This window comes from Lontra canadensis, unplaced genomic scaffold (genome assembly GCF_010015895.1).
Source record: "Lontra canadensis isolate GAN:19392208 unplaced genomic scaffold, GSC_riverotter_1.0 scaffold63, whole genome shotgun sequence".
In the NCBI taxonomy this organism is placed as follows: Eukaryota; Metazoa; Chordata; class Mammalia; order Carnivora; family Mustelidae; genus Lontra; species Lontra canadensis.
Genome location: NW_022631057.1, coordinates 4,780,024 through 4,802,250, shown reverse-complemented (window position 1 = coordinate 4,802,250; position 22,227 = coordinate 4,780,024). Strand labels below are relative to the sequence as shown.

The 22,227-nt window shown below is 36.2% G+C and overlaps 1 protein-coding gene across 2 annotated transcripts in view; it reads left to right on the top strand.

Moving 5' to 3' along the window:
- Positions 1-22,227, top strand: part of DENND1B (DENN domain containing 1B) — a 242,907-nt gene that overhangs the window by 122,234 nt on the left and 98,446 nt on the right. For both annotated transcript variants that reach the window (XM_032878198.1, XM_032878197.1), the window contains one exon: positions 18,529-18,629. In XM_032878198.1, the coding sequence (XP_032734089.1) occupies positions 18,529-18,629 (101 nt within the window). The remainder of the gene's footprint in view (positions 1-18,528; positions 18,630-22,227) is intronic.

Here is a 22,227-nt window from a genome sequence, read left to right as displayed (position 1 = left end):
AAAGTCTGATTTATAGAAAGCCTTCTCAGATGCATTAAGTCAGGTTAATTATTTTTTCTTATCAGGAGATGAGAGTTATTTTTTTTTTTCTTTTTAACTCTCCAGAGTTCATTTTAGTGCCTTCTACCATATAAAGAATTCTTAAGAGCTATTATGAGATCTTTATTATTCACTTGTGGCTTTTTCCATTGGAGCTACTTGAAAGAAATCAAGGGGCCATGATAATAGCTGCTATCCTAACCTGGTAATAGGTAGATTCATCTTTGTTGCCAAGTAGTGGTTTGGGAGTAGCTTCTATAATAGTTCTGATTTGGAGGAGCTCTTCAGGCTGATAATAACTTAAAAGTCAAAGTAGCATTCTTTTTTTTTAAATCACAGGTTTTATGCTACTTGCTGAAATGTTCTTTTGGAAGGTCTTCATTACTGTGGTAAAGGCAATGAGAATAGGAGTTTTCTTGGGTCGTAGAAAAATATTCAAGAGTATTTTGTTAGGTTTCCTAACCTTTTTTCTATTGTAAACATTAAAATTTTAATATTTTGACTTAAAATTTTTAATATAAATTTAAGCATAATTTTTAATAATGTATCAGATATTTATTAAAACGTAATGTTGCATAAATTTCCTTCCTTGCAAATTTGGTTAATTGATAAGAATAACGTAATTTTTTTGGTTTGTTCTCCGATAGTAGAAGTGTAAACCTCATTGTATGAAGTTTAGTACGTTAGTAGCAGTTTCAGGAGTTCTCTGGGATATCTATTTAGTCTTTAACAATGAGAAGTGGGGGGTGCCTGGGTGGTTCAGTCAAACGTCTGCCTTCAGCTCAGGTCATGATCCCAGGGTGCTGGGATCAAGCCCCGCATCGGGCTCCCAGCTTGGCGAGGAGTCTGCTTTTCTCTCTTCCTCTGTCTGCTGCTCCCTCTACTTGTGCTCTCTCTCTGTGTCAAATAAATAAATAAAATCATAAAAAAAAAAAAAGCACAACAAAAAACACAATGAGCAGTGTATTTTTCAACAGGTTAAATGGCCACCCCAGGGCCAAACAGCTAGTTAGGTACAGGTAGTGTGAAACTGGGTGTCCTGATTCTAATTTGGGGTTATTTCCATTACTCTACATTTTAAAAAATATACTTTTGATATTTTGAATTATAATATTGATATGCCCACTTTTCCAAAAATATTGAAAATATATTATTTTATGTATGAAAAACACATTATATGCATTTAAACATATGATGTAGTATAATCATAGAAAAAACACAAAGCAGTGACACAGGTAATTTGCGCTTTCTTAAAATGATACTGAGAAATTTAATCTGAGTCATTTGGTACTTTTTATATGTTTGCTTTTCTGCTATTTTTTTAAAAAATATTTTTATTTATTTGAGAGAGAGAGAGAGAGAGAGACAGTGAGAGAGGGAACACAAGCAGGGGGAATAATAGGAGAGAAGCAGGCCTCCCGTTGAGCAAGGAGCCCTATTTGGGGCTTGATCCCAAAACCCTGGGATCATAACCTGAGCCGAAGGCAGATGCCCAACAACTGAGCCACCCAGGCACCCATTTTCTACTGTTTTTAATTTGCCATTGAAGTAAAACCATTCTTCTTCCCATTGTCTTCCTAATTTTTTAAACATGATTTTTTCAAGTTTATAAATAATATTTCTATACGGTTATTGTCCTGAAGATTAAAAAGATTGTACCAACTGTCTCAGAGGCCTAGGAACTAAATCTTGTTATGAGACCTACTATATGCTAGGCCTTTTCTAGGCACTAAGGATCCAGCAGTAAGCAAAGCAAAGCTCAAACACTCTAGGAGCTTGTATTGGACTAATGAAACAAAGAAATGAATGAATAAAAGTACCTGTTCCATCTTCTGGTGGTGAGTGCCAAGGGTTAAGTGATAAAGCGAGTGTGTGTGCAGGATGAAAGGTGTGAGGGGCACGTTTCAGTTTATGTAGAGTGGTCATGGGAAGCTGCTTGAATGGGATAGTACTGAGCAGAGACCTGAATAAAGTACAGGAGTGAGCTATGTGAATGATTGTACAAGCTTCCTTATTTACAAAAACATTTGAAATAAATCTGAGCATATGACTATTGTAAAAGACTGGTGTTCTCTTTATTTCAATTTATAAAGACCTCTTAATAGCTCAGTAACCTCTCTCTGACTCAGTTTCTTCCCATGTAAACTGGGAGAATGGGAGTAATACAATCTTAATCTCATAGGGCTATAAAGATTGAGGAGATCTATCTCTGTCTCTATAGTTATATAAACACATATGTATATGTATACACATGTATAATGCACATATATATATTGTGCTTAGAATTGTATCTGCATAACATTCAATGATTCAGTGATTATTAGCTATAATTTTGTAAAAGACTAGATCTGCACTTTAGAGTAAAAATTAACATGCCTATTACCCTTTATTTGAGTTAAATAATAAAATTATTTTAATAAAGGCTTGGAATTATTCAGGGGGTTGTTTTTATGTTTGAGGTAAACTTCTGCCAATCGTTTGAAAATTCATAGAAACTTGATGGTGATGTCACTTATACGTTACCATCTTTGTTTTGGTTCATTCCTGGGGACGGTAGGACTGATAAAAGAAACATAATTCAAGCTTGCTTTCAGGATCTCCTTACCCATACTATGTGGGAGAAGCTGTTTTACTTGAATCTATCTTGAAAAATTCATGTGTATGTATATATCTTCCGTAAATTCCATGCATAGTAACATTTAAGGTCAAACACTAGTACTATAACATAAATTAGAAATAAGCTATTTTTTTAGGAAGAATTCAGTGAAATCTCTGAAACAACCAAGGAAAGAATAGTTAAGTGTTAATGAATTGACTTGCTTTTAAGCATTTTATATTCTTATTTTATATACCGTGAAGACAATACTGTATTTAGTAATAATACAAGAAATTTTACTCATTTTTCATATTTTGAATTTACAGCCAAAATTTTAACAATTAGAAGAATACATATAACTTAAGGTGTCTTTACATTTATAATTTTATTATGATTTTTAAGAATTTTGTTTGTATGGGTTTACTCTTCAACACCATATTTTGTTAGAATCATACTCGTCAACCGTATAGCTTGCTGGGTGTTTTAGTGCTGATACAATGATAGAGAATCAGATTGCTTAAAGGTCCCTTTCCTTAGGTACTGTTTGTAGTTAAAATTATAATTTGTAATTTAGAGAGGTAAACTTTAAAATAAAAAAATAATTTTGAGATATGTTAGCAAAACTATCAAGAATAATGATATGTTTAAATTTTTCATGAATTCCCTCCATATTAAAGTGTGGTATTTTTTATTTGTTTTGTTTGTTTTTAACTCTTTATGTAAATTCCAGTTAGTTAACATACAGTGTAATATTAGTCTCAGGTGTAGAATTTAGTGATTCATCAGTTACATACACCACTTGGTGCTTATCACAGGTACCCTCCTTAATGCCCATCACATTTTTATCCCACCCCACTCCCTAAAGTGTGGTGTTTTGTTAGGACCCATTATTACATTGTTTTTTATTTAAGTTTAATGAAATGGAACATAAACAAGTTAGTTTTTATTCTATTGATATATACACTATCAAGTTTACACAGAAGCGTTCCTGTAACCCTGAACAAGAACACTGATTTTATACATGCTGTAGGCAGGCCCTAGATGTTTAAGCCCCAAGTGCATCTCTGGTAGACTAGCAGAACATCATACCAAAGTCTCATGTATTCAAAGCAAAGGAATAAATCATGATATTACAAGAGTATATCAGTTGACTTATTGCTGTTTTGTGACCAGAGGTAGAGAAGATTGCTGTTTAAAGTCATGTCATTGGTTCTCAAATCAGTCAGGCATGAAGTCTTGTCATATGCCTCTATAATTGTACCTCACCAGACTTTCTTTAACTAGTCAGCTGGGGCTGTGCATTTTGTCTCAAACACCCGGCTGGCCAGCGTCTGACAGGAGCTTTCTCATCATCCTGTCAGTAATATGTTAACTAGAGTGTATCTTTGTGGCCTGTAGAAGCAGGTGGAAGAGATGCTTCTCTTTAAAGCAGATGTCTAAATGTTAGCTACTATTTTGACCAATATTTAGCTGGTAAATATCACCCTCTTAAAGTCTATAAGCACATTAGTTACAGAGATTGGACTGTAGAGTGCATGTTCTTTCTGGAATAATTAGAACAAGCAATATGCTCTGAGTGCTGGAATTGTGTTAATAAACTGTAATTTCTTCCTTTGTTATAGTTGCCCCCAGGCATTTAAGCATATGCTTTTCTCTCCTTCTCTCATTAATTCCATCAAGGGCATATGCAAAAAGAAATCTTGTGGTCTCTGCAAAATCGGCTATTAAAATGTAGATTTTATAGGTTTAGACTGAAGGGGAATCCAGAGGATTTTAACCTCTCCATCTGCATTTTACATATTCTTGATTTGTCTTTTAATGGTGCCACCTGTATCAGCATTTATTCTGAAACCTGAAGCACAGAGAATCTTCTTGGAGATTAAGAATTGAACAGTTGGTGAGAGAACAAAGATTACCCAGGTCTACTTCCTACTTAAGACTATTGAAGTGTGCTTGTGCCCCTTGTGTTTTTAAAGCTGCAGCAGAGTGGTGCAGTTAAAAATTGTTATGAAGACCTTTCAGAGACAGATTCTAGGAACAGTTTTTAGATTTTTTAAATTCTTCCCAAAGCCCATAGCAACCAATTATGTCAGCTAAAACTACAGATAAGAATTCTCTTTACCAGTGTATTATTTGACATGTATACCATTCTTCTGAACATTGTATTTTCATTGGGTGCTAAATGAATGTGAATGGAGTGTGAAAATAGGACTGTTGTGGTTGTCCGGTGGCACCGTGTTGGAAGATATGTATGCAGGTCAGTCAGAGGAAACCTCTAAGCAGGAAAACTGGACGTCGTGTATCTTCCAACTCCTGTGGTAATAGGCCTTCTGTTCTTCACAGAAACAAGCATGTATTTCTGCTTTAAGGTTTAGTCTACTTGTCCCCTAAAAGTAAACAATTGGCTTTTAATTTAAATGTCTGTTTTTAATATAACAATTATGTTCTTATCTAAGGGGCATATTGTCAATCACTATGTTCTCCGAGTTTTGTTCCTACAACTACAAACAACCTCAAGATTTTAGTTTACTGTAGTATTTTCTATCTGAAATGACTGAATTTTGTGCTGTTCATGATTCTCAATCTTAAGTATAGGAAAAGTTATATATATATATATACATATATATATATCTATATATGCATATATAGATATATATATATAGTTTCTGTTTCCTTAATAAAACTATTGAGAGCAATTGGCTTATTTTTAAATGTACCTTCTATATTTATGTTTATGCACAGTATATATTTTTGTGTGTGTATGTGTTTATGTTTTGTATTTTGCATTTTGCAGTTAGGCAAGTTTTTCTACTCTGATGAAATGCCCTAGATTATATTCCCTTATCCTGCAGTGGGACTGATTTGGGGATTTACCCTTCCATCTCATCTTTTTCCCCCAGCTACCTCCTCGGTCCTTTCTTCTTTGACCCCTGTTTTTCATTCCATTGCCCATTGCCTTAGTTCAGGCAATTGTCACTTCTCACAAATACTATTTTCAGATCATGAGTTGTGAATGTGTTAGCATTTTCTCCATTTACATAAAAGGATGGTGATGACCAAAGGAGTAGTTATAGCTAAGAATTATGTAGTGCATTCTATGACCTAGTTGTTCTTTAACTTAATCATCACTTACTATAAACTCAGGGAAGGAACCTTATTTGATTCATTCACTACAGTAAACCTACCTCTTAGGATAGTGCTGATACCTAGTAGGTTTCTAGCAATAATTTTTTGAATCTGTGCCTGAAAGCTGCACTTTTTTGGGTCTTCCTCTAATGTATTTAGAATGCTCCCATCTTCATCCCTCTGAATGTTTCCCAGAATCTGGTTTTCTCTTTAAAGTTCTAGTTTCTGTCGGTACTTCTGTTTACCTTTCATCCCAGAACTACTGTAGTACTTACCACATACTTTCTCTCAAGTTAGAATTATAAGTGAATTTGTTGAACTCTATTATTAGATCTTTATCTCTTTAAAGGTTAGAATCATGGTTTGTGTCTGTTGTGTGTGTGTGTATATATGTGAGTGTATTTTTAAATGGATTTAATCTTCTAAATTGTGGATAACAGAAAAAGGTTTAAAATAAAAATTTTATTAATTATATTATGAAATATGAAGTGTCCATCTGATACTAAAAATGCCAGAGTAGAAATTTGTCTTTTTGACAAGTAAAAATGTGTCTGATTGTTCCTATGACAACTTGGCTCTTTAAATAATAGTAATAATAATGATAAAGAGTTCATAGATTCTGAAATCTATGAAGTTAGTTAAAGGCTAACTTGTAAGTTAGAGGCTAATCTCCATGTAGGCTTTGTCTTTTAAAAGAAGATTTGTGTTTAGCCATTTTCTATTAGAATCTTTTAATTTTTTAGAAAGTCTTTGTCTAAATGGTAATTCTTTAGGGAAAAACAATACATTTTGAGCTCTTTTTTTTTTTTTTAAAGATTTTATTTATTTATTTGACAGAGAGAGATCACAAGTAGACGGAGAGGCAGGCAGAGAGAGAGAGAGAGAGGGAAGCAGGCTCCCTGCTGAGCAGAGAGCCCTATGCGGGACTCGATCCCAGGAACCTGAGATCATGACCTGAGCCGAAGGCAGCGGCCTAACCCACTGAGCCACCCAGGCGCCCACATTTTGAGCTCTTTTCAGCTTTATTAGTTTCTATTGCTATACTGACTCCTGTTCAGCCTGTATAGGAACATGGTTTGGTATCTTTTGGCCTTCATATAGTCCTAAGTAGAAAACATACTGCTTTCTCCCTATGAGGATGTTTATTTCTTCATTCAATAAACTATTTCTTATTTATGGAGTACCTAATTCATGTCAGACAGTGTTCTACAAGGAAGGTAATGAGGTCATGGCATCTGTAGCAGTCTGAGTCCAATAAAGTGAGAGAAAGTACACAGTAATTTGATCAAAAAACATGAAGAATGTAAAGCTGAGGCAAGGGACTGGAGTACCAAGAGATGAGTGAGCATGCAGTGAAGAGAACGCTAGAGAACACAGGCACAGCAGATGTAAAGCAGCCAGTACCCTTAGGGCCGAGGTAGAGTACCCAAGGAAGGAGCCCCACCCGGGCCTGAGATTGAGACCCTCTTGAGGAGGGTGGAACCATGGCTCATTAGATGGCAGAGAAGTTGTTGTGGTGCTACACTGGCAGAATTTTTGGAAATCTCTTTGGGTGACAGGAGTCATTCTTTCAAACTTTCTGGAAAGCCCCTTTAGGGGTATTGGGGAATCTGTTCAGAGAGATACCTCATTGGCAACACACTGCTGTGAGCCCACCTGAAAGGAAACAGCTTCCCTGTTTATCAAAGCTGTCTCACTGGAGGCACTGTCTCACTGCCCTGAAGAACCAAGGCGGGGAGAGGGGGGTGCCGAGGAAAGCTGCTGGCTGTTTGGTGCGGCCAACAGCTGTACGCTGCCCCAACCACATACAGGTGCTTCCCACATCATAGGAGCCAAGTTCTGGAAAGGCTGCAAGCCCTGCAAGAGCCAGAGGCACTCCTGCGGTAGAACTGCCCATGGTGGGGAGTGCTGGGAGAACCTTCTGGCCACTGTGGTTGTTGCCTGTTAAACAGGGGCCCGGTAGCCACCTGTGCTACAGGACCTGTGCCTGGAAGAAAGCAGGCCCTTGACAAGCCACAGGGTTGACAGGAGCCTGCTGAGTAAGTATACTGGAACCAGGAACCAAAACCCTTGCTTCCTGAGATGTCTCTTCAGTGTCCTTTCCTGACAAACCTTAACATGATGCCAGCTGTTAAAAAGAATAAATATCTAAATGGCACAGATCTGTTTTCAAAGACCAGACAATAAAGGGGGAATTAGGCAATAAATTGATAACTGGTATAGTCCACTCCTTTGGATATTCAACTTCTGTTTATACTCTTCTAAACACATTTGTACTTCTATACAACAACAGGACAAATCTATGTTTGTAGCTATTAAGATATAGTTATCCTTTTTGCAAATGTAGACATTTCCCAAAATGAGGAAGAGCGGTCCTAAGAGCCATTATAATCATGTCTTCAAATTTAATTGAAATACACATTTAAATTTCTGTTAATCACTAACAACACACATAGAAAATAAAAATGAGAAATAGAGGGAAAAATGGTTAGCAGATAAAAATGAACACATGCATATGAAAGGCAAATAAACAATATGCAAAGCTACTGTGACCTCTGTTTGTATAACTAATCATGAGACAATATTGGTATTTATGGCTTACTTGTTTCATTACCCATTCCATATCTTCCTCACCCTCAGCCAGAACCTCAGCTAGCTGAGTTTACCTGGTATAATGACATGAACTTTCATTTATAAAAGGTCTGAATCCTCAATAGTTCTGTTTTTTTTTTTCCTTAATGATTGCTGTAGTTTTCCATTAACCTTTTTTATTAGGCATAGAAAGAGGTACCCCAGAGAACCTCCCAGTTCCAGACATAGTCCTTTTTGCCTCTTTTGTGTAGAAGCAAACCAGTTTCGATTTGGTTATTGAGATCAATCAGCCAGTAGATCAACCCCAATTTTTAGCCCATTAGTTCAGTGACACTGGGGCCTATAATGGCCAGGTGTCAATATCCTCTTCCAATTCACATGGAAACATTTCTTTGTTGGGGAGGTAAGATCTCCAAACCAGAAGAGTTCTAAACTACTAAGACTGGAAATAGAATTTATGCAAGTAGGTTATTAAGTGTAATAATGAAATAGCCACTCCCCCTTCCACCCATTGATTCCTGGTCCCATGTATTCTGGCTATAGGAGAAACAACACCATAAAGTGCTTTCTGACTTAAAGCATATCCTGCATCATGTAAAATAGAATCCTACCCTTTATGGGTATAATAATACCAGCTCGCACCATGACTGAGTCTTCAGTAAGCCATTCCACTTTTCAGTTAGGCCAGTTCCTTCTGGATTGTAAATATGGGTAGGACTAGTTAGTTTAATGGTCATGAACCCATAGCTTTACTTACTTTGCTATTAAATGAATACCTTGATGAGGTCCAATGCTGTACAGAAGGCCATGCTGATGGATATGTTATTCTATGCATCTAGTGATTTGGGTTCCTGACAGAAGCATTATAGTCAGAGAAGAACTTATCCAGATTATTTATTTCAAAGAGGATGGACTTATGCCTCCTCCTTGATGGAAGAGTTCTGGTGTAATTAACCCGCCACCAGGTAGATTATTGATTGCTTTGGGGGTTTATCTCCCCAGAAGGATTCTGCCACAAAATCACCTGAACAAGCTACCAGGTATTACTGCTGGGTGTTACTGGCCACTGTGTACTGCAGAAGCCTAGCCCTGGAGGAGCCTGCCTGAGAGCACACTGGAACCAGGAAGCAAAAATCCTTTCCTCCTGCAGTGTATCCCCAGTGTCCTGTACTAAGTTCTTCTTTGTCTTCTACTAACATTAGGCTATCTGGTAAAAGAGAAAAACACTAAGAAAAACACGATTATCACAGATGGGTAGCAAAGAGTGAATTTGGAGCTAATGGGCAATATGTGAAGGGCACAGCTTCCATGAATCAGCTATTTTATTTGATTTCCTACTGTATTATACAAAGAGTAGAAAAGGAAGACCTTTAATTTGAAGGAAATATTTAACATTGGTAAATTTTTCCAAAGACCAAGTATAACAGTATTGATTTATTCATTTGTGCATTGATATTATTATTTACCAGGTATTATGTATTGGGAATTTCAAAGTTATTAATTAGAGTCATAAATATAAATTAAAGCATAAATCATACTATGTCAGTGAATCAAGGCCAGTCAATGTGATAAGAACTCTAATATGGGAAATGTAAGAGGGAGAGTAGTAGATTAAAAAGTTGACTTCAGGATGACACTGGTTCTTGAAAAGAGTTGACATCTTGTGTAGGAGATATATACTTGTTTAACATATCTCTGTATGTGTGTGTGAAAAGAGAGAAAAGTTGTGCTATGTAATGTAGCTGGAGAGATAAGTAATAGCCAGATTGTGTAGAAACACGTTTGCTAACTTAAGGGACTTGGATTTTATCCAACAGATTGTGGGGAGGCAAATGAGGTACATAATATGACCAGTTTTGTTTTGGGAAAGAGAACACTGGTGGCATTATAAAAGAAAAAAATGGGGTAGGGAAATTCCTTCTAATAGGAGTCCAGTTAAAAGGCTGTGCAGTAATAAAAGCAAGGGGTGACTTGCTTCTACAGTAGAACAGAGACTGTAAGAGGAAGATGAAGTTGGGTTTTAGAAACATTTCGAAGGAAACTTCTGTTGGATATAGAGTCTGTTTGAAAGTAGGTAAGGAAGAGGGAGAAGTATAGAATGACACACAAAGGACCAGTCTTCATGAGGTATTTGTTTAGTTGCTGTCTAATGGTAGTGGGCTTGATATCACTTAATTACCAGTAAATTGCAACTTAATATGGGTGTGTGTGCATATAAATATTCACATGACTGTAGATGCTTATATAAGTGTTCAAATATAGATATATATATTTAAATATATTTCATGTTCATGCTAAACATACATATATATGTATGTTAAGTACATATGAGAATATTATGTACAATTTTAATATTAGAATATTTAATATATGTGTGTAATTATTCATTCTTATTTAATTATATATGCCTTACAAATTAAGAGCTATTTAATTCCATTTATAAAGATTTAGAGCTTCCTTTGTGATTGCTTTGCAATTGTGATTGTTTTTTTTCTAATTGCTAATAGTTTGCAACCAGTTTTATTTTGTTCCTAGTAAGGGATATTTTAAATTTTGATTTTCAGAAATGCCTAGTAGTTAAAAAGAGCATCAGCCAATTGAATTTCTTTATCGGTTGTTTACAGTATTACTCTACCCCAAGATATGGTAGCAGAGCAATTATATTAGTAATATCTTTTAAATTAGAGATTTGTGTTTCAGTCCTGACTACTCAACAAAGAAATTAGACTTCATATAAGCCATTTAACTTTTTTCCTGCAGTTTCTTGATTAAAAAATGAAAGAATTGAGCAAGAAAGATCCTTTCTACCTATTAAATGCAGTCATTCTTTAATTGTACTGTTTATTTCTTAAATAATTGCCTAAATTATGTAGTCTTTATGTAATTCACATGAACTTCTTAACTCATAATCCTTTAGAATTCAGTATCTATGAGTTTTTGAGGATAGAAGGTAGATGGATACATTTGAGCAATGTTGTAGATTAGACTGCTAAACTTTGGTGGAAAGGTAGACGGGCCTTTTTTAGGAAGAACAAAACTGGTATTGAATCAACTTTGAGAGTGAGAAGTAGAAAGCAAAAAATTTAGTAATAGGGAAAGGTTGTGTAGGGGAAGAAATTTGTTTTAAGCCTATGGCATATATGCGTAATGTGACCGCTACAGAGAACCAAAGAGTCTAGGAGAGTTGGTATGACTGTAATGGTAGTTTATAGAGGGTAACTAGAAGGCAGACTCCCTAAGGGCAGAAAGTTTTGTCTCTTTTGTTCATTACTATATCCCCAGAACCAGTAATAATAACTGGCATGTGTTTGGTGTCCCATTTACTAGTTGTGTGATCTTGGGAAATTTGTTTAACTTTCCCTCAGTTTTCCCCATCTGTAAAATCATTAAAAGAATAAATACATAAAAGAAGTAAGTGAGCAGAAAAATTAAAGTTGTTTGGCTAGGAAAAGCTAATGAACTAGTGATCAAATGTGAAACAATAAAAACTCTTCAAAGGACTTGTGTATGACAGAAAGAGATTAGTTTAGGTTGATTTTTTAGCAATTAAGTGGCAGAATTTGCCATCCCAATAGAATGAAGAAAGAGAATGAAATATAAAATAATATTTTAATATAAACATTAAAAATGTGCAAATACTGTCTTTTTTCATTATATAAAATTGCAGTTTTTTCCAAATATTTTCTTACAACTGTCACTTGATTTAAATTTTAGAGTTTTGCTTGGGTAAGAATATATTTTTTATAGATTTATTTATTTGAGAGAGAGAGAGAGAGAGAGAAAATATGAGTGGAGTGGGGCAGAGGGATAAGAAGAGAGAATCCTCAGGTGGACTGCCTGCTGAGTACAGAGTCTGGACAGTGTGTGTGTGGTGTGTGTGTGTGATTCTGTGTGTGTCTGTGTTGGGGGTTGATCCCAGGACCTTAAGATTGTGACCTGAGCTGAAATCAAGAGTCAGTTGCTTAACCAACTGAGCCACCCAGGTGCCCCTCCAGTAAGAATATTTTATAGTTAGGATAACTTTGTAGTTGTCAGATACCCTACTGCTACTTCTTTTTGTCTAAACTTTTAAATGGGAGTGTAAATTAAACATGTTTAAACAGATGGTTTCTTTATGCTTTCTACTAATTTTTTTTCATTCCATGAGGAATTTATCACATTCCCATCTGCAGCAATTTATTCTGTATACCTTCAGTTATTTATAGTGCATAAATTTCTGAATTAAATATTGATTCAGTTCAAAATCAAAGGAAGTCTCTAATATATATTTCTTGGTTTTTGTGCATAAATACATTCTTAGGGGACATAAATCTGCCCCTCAATAATTCATATAGAACTTTAGCTGAAGTGAATAGAACTTATCCATAAGCATGAGGCACAGTCTGCGAGATAGGGGAATGACTTGGCGTCCATATGAGAGCTTTACTTGTAAAGTGTGTTGAGTTTGAATTGTGCTGTTTTCATTGTGGTCATCACATTAGATGGGTTGTTTACCTGTGGTCTCTTTGGGAATCTGGTAATGCTGTTTCCCCTTCCCCCAAAATACATGTCTATTTAATTGCTTAAAACATTGCCTAGTTCTTTAGTGGCTGATTTCCTCTAATAAATATAGTTTGACTTTAAGAAAATGGAATGAATGTGATTTTATATCACGAAGGGAAAGAACTTTAGTTTGGCTTCCAACTAAATATTCTTGCAGATCCAAACTGGGATGATAACTGGTAGGATTTTTATCAATTATCTTCAACATCTGAGAGAATCTGTTCCATTGGTTTCCTGCTGAAGTTGCCCACTATGATGCCTGAGGAAAGTTTTAGAAATTGGATCTCTGTCACAGACCTCAACTATTTCTTATAAAGGTCAGGTGTTCTTGTTCATTGAGTGTAAAGACTCATTCTCCACCATATAACTAAGATAGAATATTTTCAGCCAGTAGATGTTATTCGGAGCCCCATAATGATGGGAATTTTGATTTTTTTTTATTAAAGATTTTTGTTTATTTATTTGACAGAGAGATCACAAGTTGGCAGAGAGAGGGGGGAAAGCAGGCTCTCTGTTGAGCAGAGAGCCTGATGTGGGGCTTGATCCCAGGACTCTGGGATCATGACCTGAGCCCACGGCAGAGGCTTAACCCACTGAGCCACCCAGGCGCCCCAATGATGGGAATTTTGAATGCTTGTGTATCAAAAAGCAGTTTAGGGATGCCTGGGTGGCTCAGTCGGTTAAGTGTCTGCCTTCAGCTCAGGTCATGATCCCAGGGTCGTCCTTGCTTAGCAAGGAGCCTGCTTTCCCTCGGCCTGCTGCTCCCCCTGCTTGGGTTCTCTCTCTTGCTCTCTCTCTGACAAATAATATCTTTTTTTTTGTTGTTGTTTAAAAAGGCAGTTTGGGGGTGCCTGGGTGGCTCAGTGGGTTAAAGCCTCTGCCTTCGTCTCAGGTCGTGATCCCAGGGTCCTGGGAATGAGTGCCGCATCAGGCTCTCTGCTAGGTGGGGAGCCTGCTTCCTCCTCTCTCTCTCTCTGCCTGCCTCTCTGCCTACTTGTGATCTCTGTCGAGAAAAAAAAAAAAGGCAGTTTGACATTGGGGAGGGTATGTGCTATGGTGAGTGCTGTGAAGTGTATAAACCTGGCGATTCACAGACCTGTGCCCCTGGGGCTAATAATACATTATATGTTAATAAAAAATAAAAAAAATCAAAAAGGCAGTTTAAAATAATGGTTACTGTACTCAGGAGTTTGTTTGGGTTGGTATCCTGGCTTTGCCACATACTAGGTGTGTGATCTTAGCCATTGGCTTAACTTTGTTGCAGTGTCCTGATCTGTAAAATGGAAATAATCATGATAGAAGCTATTTCTTAATGTTGTTGTGAGGATGAAGTCTGAGTACATCAAGTACTCAGGATAGTGCCCGGCACATAGTAAGCATTACATACACACTTGTTATTGTTATTATTATTGACAATATCTCTGTTAGACCCTGGCGGCCTGGGACTGAAGTTCCAAGTGCATTTATTTGATGATGAAGTTCAGTGTTGTCCACCTTTCTTGTCAAGTTTCTCCCCCTGATTTTATAGGCCTCATCAGTTCTTTCCTCTTCACATCGTCTCCGTATATACTCGTTTTATAATTGTAGTGCATGGGAGAGAAATGTTCCCATTGATTTTATTGTGCGTTAGTCAGTACTGTGGGACCATACCAAGTCAATATATTGAGTATGCTTTGTGAAATCATATGTGCATTTAAATATTCATTTGTCATTTAACAAAGATGGTAAGGGTTTTTTTCTTAAATCTTTATTTGGTAAATTTGCTTTTCTCTGAAAATTATACCCTTATCATATATTATTCCTCCTTTATTATTATTTCCATAGTTTCCAGAGCATAGTGACCAGGATATGTTCTGACTCAAATACTGAAACTTCTTCTCCCACCCTCTTTGCTTTCATGAAGAACAGCTGTGGTATTAAAGAAACCGCTGACAGAATATTAGCAAAGAATATCTAGTTCTAGTCCTGTCACAAACCAGACGTAGAGTCTTGGGTAATTCTAGTCCAAAGAAGTGTGACTGTCATTTCCCTCTGTGCTTAAAGAATCAATAGATCATAATAAATTTATAATTAAAATGATTCTTCTTATTTGGCTTATAAATTGATCTCATTTCTTCCTAAGTGCTTCAGTCTGCAAATGAGACTTCTAAAATACATAGTTTATTTTCCTTAATCTGCATAGGTGTTAGAATGTTCTAGGTAAATAATTTGTTGGGATAGCTCCCTTCAGAGGTGTGGAGAAATTTCATGAAGAGTAAGACAAGAGTCTCTGCCCTATGCCAGAGGGCCCTCCAGTTCTGACCGTGCCTCGCTGACCTCACCTCCCACTGTTCTCCCGCTTCCTCCAATCTAATCATGCAGACCTCCCTACTCCTCTGTGAAGATGACTAGCATGTTCCCACCTCATCTGCCTGGAATGCTCCTCTCTTCAAAGCCGTAACAGCTGGCTCTCTTCTAGCATTCGGGTCTCAGTTCGGATGTCATGGCTTCAGAGTTTGTCCCTAATTCTCCTGTCTAAAACTGCCCCTCTGTCACTTTCTACCCCCTTGGCCTACTCTAGGTTTCCTCTTAGAACTTACCTCTAACCCACATAATATATACTTGTTTATTGTTTGCTTTCCCCACTAAAATTTAAGTTCCATGAGAACAGAGACTTGGTTCTGTTCAGTACTGGGTCCCTGTGGCCTGGTAGAGATTTATGATAACACATAGGCAGGCACTTAAAATTTTTGTTTAATGAAGCAAGTAGCTTATGATATTTCCAATTGCTCAGTTACTTCACGTGCTTTAAAGGTTTTAGAGATGATCTTTAGATGTATTTTGAAGGTGGTCTGATTTGTAGTCTAGTTCTGTTAACCACCTATCTGGAAAAAAAAATCGTTAACAACATTAACAATGTAAAATGTTAGAATTGAGCTGATCTAAGACTGAAGAATACTGTATCTGAGAGACAGTGCTTACAGATCGTCTAGCGTATACTTAAAGGTTGGGAAGCAGATCTGGTTATACTTGTACATATGCCAGATGTCACACAGCTTCTTAAGTGGCAAAGCCCTAATTTTGTATACTTCGCTCTTATTGTTTTATACAGCTTATATATAACTGTGTTTGATTTCCTGCCAAACTTATTTTTTCTTAGTTGTGTTTTTTCGCTTACTGCTTTACTAACTCTCTCCAGAAAGGAGATGCTATAATAGTGTTCTCTCTAGTTTTCAATCACATAGTTATTACATGCTGCTAGGGGAGTAGGGGGCATCTTTGGTCTGCTTCTGCCTGCTTTGGAAATCTCCACGTGAATGTCTCACAGTTAACAGAATCAATATTTGCAAAAACAAATTCCTTGTAGTTCCACCTGAACCTGAAACTTTGTGCTGTATTATGTTAAATAATTCATTCTAGTTGCTTTGGCCAGAAATCGTGGTTAGGGAGAGGTAGTATTTTTACCCCTCCTTTTATCAGTCACCTATTCCCTAAATCCAAAAAATTGTAGAACTTTTTTCTTTCTACAGGCCAAATCCTGTAGAACTTCCTTCTTTCCTGGCAGACCTTTATTAGTAGAGATGATCTTTTGCCACATGCTGGCAGTTGCAGGTGTTTTGTAACTGTCTATCATCATGTAGAGCAATCGCCCTCTGTGAAGCCAGTCAAATTCATTAGATGTTTTTCTGCCTTCTTGGCAAACAATTCATAACTTCACTTAAGGATGACTGTTAAGGGCATAGGAAAGGTGTCTACAAAGCAATTAACAGAGTGCTTTGGACTCTGGGTGTATCCAATAAAATAAGTTACCCTTATTATAATTCCTCATTTTAAGAAGGCAGTATTATTCTTGTTACCCTGTTATTTTCTTAATAATGTAAAAAGAACACTTTCCCTTTTTTTAAGGGTTTAAATGAGTTGTTTTAAAAGCCATCTGTGTGCAAATGGAGAAATTGAGTGAAGTAGCCCCCTTTGAAAGCTGTATAAATGCTTTTAGCCATTGAGTTACACTGAAGGGAAGGAAAGTGTTAATACAGCTTTAAAGATGCCAAATTTACAAGCAGGGACCTGAGAGCTCTCAGAGAATTTGACCCTGTTAGATCAACCCTATTTCATCTCCCTCTATGAGGGTTCAAATAAGACAAATAAATCCAAGGTCTGTAATTGTTAAGTGAAGGTATTTGAATGCCTCCTAGTGGTATATTGTATGCTCCAATTAAGGAATTTTAAAAAAATAATACATGTTGAAGGAATACTGTAGATAAAATATTAAAGCTTGTAAGTGCAAAGTACTAAAGTCCTTTAATGATAGCATACTAAATAGAAACAAAATACATTGTTTGCTATATAAGATTAATAAAAATCTAACTGGAAAAAATATGTATGATGAAGATGAGTATATTTTAATCCAAATTCTTATGTTTCTGGTTCAAATTAGATTGCTTTAATTTTAGAAATTTTTTTAGCTGAACTATTTTGCACTTAAATATAGACAAACTTTTCTATTAAGATTGAATTGCTTTTTGTACATTTATCCTTTTAAGTTAATTTGATTACTATATGTAAGTTTCAGTTCTCTATATAACAGGAATAATGGCTTACAGAAAGTCTGTGGTTCATATTCAGATAGTTTTATTTTTAAATTCCGATGTTCAAGTTGGATAAAATGATTTAATTAGTAAGCTTGAAATGCTGACTTTAAATGAAGATTGCTGGCTTAATTATTGCTTTAAACATTAAAAAATGATTAACACTTACAGAAATATAATTTAAGATGTAACAAAAAAGTCCCATGGAAAGAATTCTGATGAGGGTCAGTAGGAGGGAGAGGGAAAAAAAGTGATACCCCTTTGTTAAGCATTAAAAAATATTTAATTAACTGCTTGCCAAAACAAAACAATTAAAATGGCAATTACCTTTAAAATAGCATCAATGTATTTGCAGCTGTTGTGATATAAAGCTAGGAAACAAAATGTTAATCTGAAATGAACAGTTTAAATATGAAATTATGATATACTTGGCTTCCTGTAGTACAGCTGTCAAGCTTGGGCAGTTTGCTGGTCAATAGTGACATTCTATGTGTCAGTGAACAGAGTCTCTTGATACCATAACCCGCAGTTCACACATTACTGAAGCTCCAACTGTCGAACATTCAAGTCCCCTGGTATTATTGCAGCTTCCAGACTCTCCTGACTGGCTCATGTTTCATTCTTTGGCAATTTGCCCTAATGATATCCCTCAGGAGCTTTCAGCCTCTCTTCCTTTCCATATTTAATCGTGGTATATTAATCTGAGTGATGCGCAAACTGTGCTGCACAAATTGTAATTTCCTACAATTTCTTCTAAGATGCTCAACTGATTTTTCAGTTTTACTTTTATTTATGTTCTCAGTTTTGACCCTAAACACTATATTTTCAGATAGTTATAATTGTCCCCATAAGATGCCCAAGAAGCCACTTTTGCTATTTATATATTTTTCAAAGGGGCTTTTGAACATAAGATTTCTCCCCCCGGCAGAATTGGTAAAAATAATGTGATTTAGGTCACTAAATAAATAGTTTTGTGATTGTTGTTAATCTTTGAAAACCTGAGCATGTCTTTTTGTTTGGAGGGTCAGCGGCTACTTATCGTTGTTATCCTCTTGCAAATTTTAGTTAACTGCCTGTCTCCATGGATCAGCCGCCCTGCTGTACCCCATGTTCTGGCAACACATATACATCCCAGTGCTTCCTCCGCACCTGCTGGACTACTGCTGGTAAGATGACCTTGGCCAAAGGCCTTTAAATTCAGCCTTTATGATTCGAAAAAGTATGCTTATTTGTAGATCAGGTAAGGTTGGTGTGTATGTAGACAAATGCAAGCCCTGAGACTTGTCTTAGAGATCGATAGCAAATATCAAAAGGTGGTTTTATTAAGGCGGAGTCATTCTGTTCAAAGCTAGCAAAAATGTATACTTGGCAAACATAAAGTTCTTTAGATTTTGTGAGGTACTTCCATAGTCATTTAGATAATTAAATGTGTAAAGAGAAGCAAATACAGTCTTGTATTTGGTGGTTAGCAAAAGCATACGGAAGTTATAGTATCAGTTAGAGAACTCCGTATCCCATGTGTCAGGATTTGTCTGCCAAGTGTGTCAGAAACCAGATTGTCTCTGTCAGGGCACGCTTTCATTACCTTTACCTCAGGACACACTTTCCTAGACCCCTCTTCCCTCAGCACACCAAATATCAAATACCAGCAAAGGAAATGCCTCTAATTCAGGGATTCCCTGAGTTTCTGGTTTAAAGCAAGGTCTCAGCCCTAAGCCACTATGAAAAGCAATGTTGAAAATGTTGGGAGTAATTTTGAAAAGCTTCCTGGCATTAGAAATGACTCCCAATGATCTCACCCCATTTGAATTCAGCTATACCCGTAGAACTTTTCTGTTCTCTTCCTCTGGAAGAGTGTGTATACTCACAGTGAGGCTGGACAAGGGTTAGACCATAAAACAGCAGCCTTGAGATCTTTTTCTGGACTGTAGGGTTAAATGTTCTCTTCCTTGCATAATTATCTTCTGTGGGCATTTAAGACTTTCTAAAATACTGTTATTTAGAAACTATTCTGTGATGTAGGTAGTTCTGTGCTAATTCTTTCCAGAGACGTCTTCCTGATACTTTTAACCCTGCCATCAAGTCCTTCTGCTGCTTCACTATAGGGAAGGAAGCTTGTTTCATATTTCAGTCCCTTGAATTTTCTTACTAGTTCTAACCTTGAAATAGCCTTTAGGACAAGTTCTACCAGCCTCTATGCCAGACAGTTCCAGTTCTGGAGAGTATAGCAGTGATAATCAAACAAGTAGTTATCTGACACTTCTGAACCTTTGGGTCACAATGATAGGCTCAGCTTCTGTCCTAGGAACTGAGCAATATAATGTAATTTTTTTCTTTTTCTTTATTTTAAAGAAATATCTAAGACTCTGGCTCTCTTCTGTCAGAAAATTTTATGGACTAAAATATTTCTAATGGAAGAAAACCATTTTCTTCCCTTTGCATCCTGGCAAATGATCTTAGAATCATACTCATCTCTATGCAAAAGAGAGAAAAATATTAGAGATTGTCCCTTCAATCTCATGGTTTTTGAATAAAGAAATTTTTATATGTCTTTATATAGACAAAGAATAGGAAGGTTTGATGGGTTAGATGTATATTTGCCAACTCTTCAAGGTGATTGGAACTTTCCAAATCCTAAAATAATCCTGTCTTCTGGAAGTATTTTTATTTGCGCACCTGGTATCACTGGTGTGACATAGACTGTGGAGAGCCATAATGCCATCTTGTGACCATGCATGAATATAGCATCTGGGTCCACTAATGAAGGGCTAGCTAATTTGTCAACTTGTTCATTTATCCATTTATTTGTACATCAAATATTTGGTGAATGCCTATTTGCCAAGCAGTGAGTATATGTAAGGTACTGAAGGAAACTTAGTTTTTGCCCTTTCAGTATCTACAGAGAGGAAGAAATTCACACATAGTGCATGGAGCGCACACACACATGCACACACAAGAGGAACACAAAGTAATACTTCAGTACTATAAGGTTTATACCAGAGGCATGTAAAAACAACTTGGATGGGGACACCTAGGAAGAAGTGGCCCACACTGCTTAGTAGGATAGGGAAGGTGACTAGGAGGAAATAACACCATCTACATCTTCTTTTAATCTACCTTTAATCTAAAGGAAGAATGGGAATTTCTATTTAACAGGTATAAGATTTCAGTTATACAAGATGGTTAAGTTCCAAAGGTCTGCTGCACAATGTTGTGCCTATGGTTAACATTTCTTAAGAAGGCAGAGCTCATATGAAGTGTTTTTACTATGAGAGAGAGAAAAAGAGTGAGGGACGGAGAGGGAGAGAAAACTTTAATGTGGCAAGTCCATGATACTGCCACATAGGCTTAACCTTTCTGAGTACCTAAACACCTAGGAGGTAGTATCACTTCAGTACCAGTAAAATTATAATCATTTTTATTTGTTTAAGAGTCACTTTTTTTATGTCGTCTACCTCTCTGACTCTTCTTTCCATGAAAGGAACAGATTTAGCTTTTGAGAGAATTGTTTTTTAAAGCATAAATGGAAAATTGTGCTGTTTAGACTACCTAAGCTAATATACTACTGTTACTGTGTACCAACGGGAGGTTTCTGTAAGAAAACCTAGAAAGAAAGAAAAAAAAGGTATTACATGGTGATTATTTTTGAGTAGAGATTAATTGCTACCCAAAAGAAGAAGTAGTCATAATAGTCTCCTGTATCCTATCTTTGCAGAATAACTTCATTGACAGAAAGAAATCTAGGACAATTTTGCACGTGGATGATAAAACATCTGTGTTGCCAAAGATCTCTTCCTGACTTATTAACACCCTAATCTAATTAGGAGATTTTAGCTAGGGTTGCAAAATTACTTTTTATGAGATTGGCTGATTTAATATTAGGAGGTGCACAATCCAATTTTCATGAGAAAGAAATAACCAGTAAAGTCTGTATTCATAAAATACAAAATCTGTCTATAAAATGTATTTTATAAAATCTATATGCAAAACATCATGATTATTTTAAGAATTCGTGCTCTAGATTAATAATGTTTGCAGTTCTAACATCTCTATATGTTTTGGTTTTGTTAGTAATTAGTGAGATACAAGCACATAGATACCCAGTAATCTCACAGAAACAGTTACAAGTTACTTCATTACTAAGTTCTACATATGAGCCTTTTATTGAATTTTTATTCTAGTTTAACAACTGCTAAACTTTTTTTTTTTTTGTATTTCAAGAAATCACTAGCTCTCATGAAGTTTTAAAAGTGTTAGCTGTATTTTGTAGGACTTCAGTAGGTTAGCTACTACTTTTAGCTCTGAATTTTTGAAATCTGATCCATTCTATGTTCATCCAATATCTATAAAATGGACATAGTAATTGTTAACTTTAAAAAGCTTATATTTTTTTGATGAACACTCATTGTATTAAAATGTGCTTCAAAATTTGAGATACCGTGGACTTTCTATGTTGTACATTTTGTGTAGGTAGGATAAACCTGGGGTGAATTGGAAGTTTGCACAGTCACTTGAACAATTTTATGCTATTTTGGACGTGGACAGCTTGACATATTTAAGATCTTGGGATTTGCTACCCTGTTTTGTGAAAATGTTCTGAACCCAGTCGTGGGAGCCCAGAATAGTTAGTGACATATATTTTATGTCTTCTGTGGAGTCCCAGAAGGAATTCCAGAGATGAGAACTTGAACTAGGGTAGTAATCAGCCTTCCTTTATTTAAGCAGAAGTGTAACAGTCCACATTTATTCCTCCTGTTACCTTTT